Source organism: Notothenia rossii, assembly GCF_949606895.1.
Source record: "Notothenia rossii genome assembly, chromosome: 5".
Taxonomy (NCBI): domain Eukaryota; kingdom Metazoa; phylum Chordata; class Actinopteri; order Perciformes; family Nototheniidae; genus Notothenia; species Notothenia rossii.
In genome coordinates this window covers 92,187,479-92,192,478 of record NC_136903.1, presented here as the reverse complement: position 1 = coordinate 92,192,478, position 5,000 = coordinate 92,187,479, and the positions used below count along the sequence as shown (strand labels likewise).

Genomic DNA, 5,000 nt, shown 5'->3' with positions numbered 1-5,000 from the left:
ATCAGATGAAAACAAACTGTCACGGACCCTGCCGTGTTATCTATGATTGCTACGCTTTTCATTCATAATTTCAGCGGGAGGGAGGGGGGGCGGCGCTGAGGAACAGGAGAGAGCTGACAGGTGCCTGTGTGGACACTCCCCTTATTGTGGAATAAGGGGAATGCAGAGACAGGCTACAAGTGTCTCAGGTTCAAGTTAGACAACTAACGTCTTGGGTAGTGTTCATGACTACATGTGTATGTCATCTGAATGGTTCATCTCAATGCACACACACTTTACCTGCTTTCTAATAGTTTAAAATAGTTTTATTCCCCTGTTAAATAACCTGTTCAATACAAACATGCCACTTGTAAACATTAAATAACATTTCTGTGAACTGATATTTGTTTAGCGAGCTCATTAGAGGATGTTCCCAGAAAGATTGTAAAATGTCAATGAAGAAGTCAGACTTAGTACATTTGTTAATAATTACTGTGTGTGTGTGTGTGTGTGTGTGTGTGTGTGTGTGTGTGTGTGTGTGTGTGTGTGTGTTCCAAGTGAATCTGCGGCCCCCTGGTGGCCAGTACATACATGATGTGGCCCCCACCACCATCCCAGTTGCCCATCCCTGGTGTAGGGGCTGTGTGATCATGCCAATCCGAACATAGCTATCATACCTTCAGCACAGTGTCTCATTAGCTTCATCCATGTAGTCAGACATGGCTGCGTACACAGCTACGTAGGGCCTCTGTTATCAGGTGCTGCTCTGATGCAGAAGGGACATTCAGTATTTCCCCAACAGATATAGAGATAAATAAACTGCAAGTTGCAAACAGATGAATGTTGATGGATGTTCTGTATCACAGTCTTATGGCCTGAGCATGGGAGGAAGCTGGTTGGTGCAGAGATCACATGTTTACCTGTTGAAGCTTCACTAATAAATAACGTCCAGTGAGGGGTGGGCAGTCTGAGTCCAGAGGATCATCTGACTCACAACTCCTATGAGTCATTTACTCTACTTCAATAGAGAGGAAAAGCACACACTGAGGATCAACACGAAGACACATGAGAACACAACCACGGCTGAAAGGGAGGAGCGGAAACTCCAAACACTGAGTAACAAAGTACAGGCTTTAGCTATTCATAAGAATATAGGGTTTCCACATCAAAGTCATGTAACGTGCAATCATCTAGTGCACTTCACAGGAGAGAGAAGTACTCAGATCGTGTACTTGAGTAAAAGTAGAAGTACTCAGATCGTGTACTTCAGTAAAAGTAGGAGTACTCAGATCGTGTACTTCAGTAAAAGTAGAAGTACTCAGATCTTGTTCTTGAGTAAAAGTAGAAGTACTCAGATCTTGTTCTTGAGTAAAAGTAGAAGTACTCAGATCTTGTACTTAGTGAAAGTAGAAGTACTCAGATCTTGTACTTGAGTAAAAGTAGAAGTACTCAGATCGTGTACTTCAGTAAAAGTAGAAGTACTCAGATCTTGTTCTTGAGTAAAAGTAGAAGTACTCAGATCTTGTTCTTGAGTAAAAGTAGAAGTACTCAGATCTTGTACTTAGTGAAAGTAGAAGTACTCAGATCTTGTACTTGAGTAAAAGTAGAAGTACTCAGATCTTGTACTTAGTAAAAGTAGAAGTACTCAGGTCTTGTACTTCAGTAAAAGTAGAAGTACTCAGATCTTTTACTTAGTAAAAGTAGAAGTACTCAGATATTGTTCTTGAGTAAAAGTAGAAGTACTCAGATCTTGTACTTGAGTAAAAGTAGAAGTACTCAGATCTTGTACTTGAGTAAAAGTACTCAGATCTTGTACTTGAGTAAAACTAGAAGTACTCAGATCTTGTTCTTGAGTAAAAGTAGAAGTACTCATATCTTGTACTTGAGTAAAAGTAGAAGTACTCAGATCTTGTACTTGAGTAAAAGTAGAAGTACTCAGATCTTGTACTTGAGTAAAAGTAGAAGTACTCAGATCTTGTACTTAGTAAAAGTAGAAGTACTCAGGTCTTGTACTTCAGTAAAAGTAGAAGTACTCAGATCTTTTACTTAGTAAAAGTAGTAGTACTCAGATATTGTTCTTGAGTAAAAGTAGAAGTACTCAGATCTTGTACTTGAGTAAAAGTAGAAGTACTCAGATCTTGTACTTGAGTAAAAGTACTCAGATCTTGTACTTGAGTAAAAGTACTCAGATCTTGTACTTAGTAAAAGTAGAAGTACTCATATCTTGTACTTGAGTAAAAGTAGAAGTACTCAGATCTTGTACTTGAGTAAAAGTAGAAGTACTCAGATCTTGTACTTGAGTAAAAGTAGAAGTACTCAGATCTTGTACTTAGTAAAAGTAGAAGTACTCAGATCTTTTACTTAGTAAAAGTAGAAGTACTCAGATCTTGTTCTTGAGTAAAAGTAGAAGTACTCAGATCTTGTACTTGAGTAAAAGTAGAAGTACTCAGATCTTGTACTTGAGTAAAAGTACTCAGATCTTGTACTTGAGTAAAAGTAGAAGTACTCAGATCTTGTTCTTGAGTAAAAGTAGAAGTACTCAGATCTTGTACTTGAGTAAAAGTAGAAGTACTCAGATCTTGTACTTGAGTAAAAGTAGAAGTACTCAGATCTTGTTCTTGAGTTAAAGTAGAAGTACTCAGATCTTGTTCTCGAGTAAAAGTAGAAGTACTCAGATCTTGTACTTGAGTAAAAGTAGAAGTACTCAGATCTTGTACTTGAGTAAAAGTACTCAGATCTTGTTCTCGAGTAAAAGTAGAAGTACTCAGATCTTGTTCTTGAGTAAAAGTAGAAGTACTCAGATCCTGTACTTGAGTAAAAGTACTCAGATCTTGTTCTCGAGTAAAAGTAGAAGTACTCAGGTCTTGTTCTTGAGTTAAAGTAGAAGTACTCAGATCTTGTTCTCGAGTAAAAGTAGAAGTACTCAGATCTTGTACTTGAGTAAAAGTAGAAGTACTCAGATCTTGTACTTGAGTAAAAGTACTCAGATCTTGTACTTGAGTAAAAGTAGAAGTACTCAGATCTTGTTCTTGAGTAAAAGTAGAAGTACTCAGATCCTGTACTTGAGTAAAAGTAGAAGTACTCAGATCTTGTACTTGAGTAAAAGTAGAAGTACTCAGATCTTGTTCTTGAGTAAAAGTAGAAGTACTCAGATCTTGTTCTTGAGTAAAAGTAGAAGTACCAGAGTGTAGGAATACTCTGTTACAGTAAAAGTCCTGCATTGAAAATGTTCCTCAAGTAAAAGTAGAAAAGTATTCTCATCAAAATATAGTGAAAGACAGTAAAAGTAGTCGTTGTGCAGATTGGTCCATTTCAGAATAATAGATATGATATGTTTTATAATGATTGATCATGAAAGTGTTCTCAAAGCTGGTAAAGGTGCAGCTAGTTTGAATGACTTTGTATACTGCAGGGTAGCTGGTGGATTTACTCCAGGTGGAACTAAAGTCTGATTCAACACTTGATTAGATTTCACATCATTCATCCACATCTGTGAAGTAACTAAAGTTGTAGAAACACTTTACTTGTAATTAAGTATTTTGACACCAATATGTTGGAATCTCTGAGTACTGAGTCTCTGAGTACTGAGTCTCTGGGGTTTACTAAAGGTTGTTGATATGGAAACAGAATGATCTCCATGATCCAAGACCCCCCCAACACACACACACACACACACACACACACACACACACACACACACACACACACACACACACACACACACACACACACACACACACACACACGCGCACGCGCACGCGCACACACACACACACACACACACACACACACACACACACACACACACACACACACACACACACACACACACACACACACACACACACACACACACACACACCAGAGGACTCCTGAGGGTTTCATTCTTCACATGTAACTCAATCTGACAACACACGGACCAGAATCCGAACTAGAATGGAAACCGGGTTTCTGAACCACCTTCAGAACCAGAATCAGAACCAGATCACAGCTTTCCCCCCAGACTTTAAGCTGCTCCTTCTTCTATGGGACTGAAGATGTTCATTGTTCTTCTTCTTTTTATTGGATATAAATACTTTTTTTGAGTATTTGTGCACATGTTAAATATGTAAATAAAGTGTGTTATTCTTCTCCTTCTCCTTCCTCTCCTTCTTCTTCTCCTCCTTCCTCTCCTTCCTCTCCTTCTCCTTCCTCTCCTTCCTCTCCTTCTCCTTCCTCTCCTTCTCCTTCCTCTTTTTCTCCTTCTTCTTCTCCTTCCTCTCCTTCCTCTCCTTCTCCTTCCTCTCCTTCTCCTTCCTCTCCTTCTCCTTCCTCTTGTTCTCCTTCCTCTCCTTCCTCTCCTTCCGCTTCTTCTCCTTTTTCTCCTTCTCCTTCCTCTCCTTCTCCTTCTCCTTCCTCTTCTTCTCCTTCCTCTCCTTCCTCTTCTTCTTCTTCTTCTTCTTCTTCTTCTCCTTCTTCTTCTTCTCCTTCTCCTTCCTCTCCTTCTCCTTCTCCTTCCTCTTCTTCTCCTTCCTCTCCTTCCTCTTCCTCTTCTTCTTCTTCTTCTTCTTCTCCTTCTTCTTCCTCTCCTTCTCCTTCCTCTCCTTCTCTCTTCCTCTTCTTCCTCAGGAGATGCTCGTGATGTCTTCCTGTCTGTTGTTTTTACTCGGCCCGTTGGTGTCGTCCTTCATGGCCGCCGCCCAACCAGCCGGCTGCAAGATACGCATCACTGACAAAGGACTGGAGATGTGTGAGTACACACACACACACACACACACACACACACACACACACACACACACACACACACACACACACACACACACACACACACACACACACACACACACACACACACACACACACACACACACACACACACACACGCACGCACGCACGCACGCACAGTTTTATTTCCGGATGTATTTATTTGTTTATTCCAGGGTTAGTTAAAACAACACATGTTCACTTATACTGGTTGTTCTTTATAGCGCATGGTGGAAAAGAACAGGGAGAAGAACATCTTATTAGACTCCTGGTTC

General features: G+C 40.1%; 1 protein-coding gene across 1 annotated transcript in view; it reads left to right on the top strand.

Moving 5' to 3' along the window:
• The window catches only part of pltp (phospholipid transfer protein), a 22,511-nt gene that overhangs the window by 2,130 nt on the left and 15,381 nt on the right, over positions 1 to 5,000 (top strand). The window contains exon 2 of the mRNA XM_079682224.1: positions 4,588 to 4,708. Coding sequence (XP_079538350.1) covers positions 4,591 to 4,708 — 118 coding nt within the window. The 5' untranslated portion in view covers positions 4,588 to 4,590. The remainder of the gene's footprint in view (positions 1 to 4,587; positions 4,709 to 5,000) is intronic.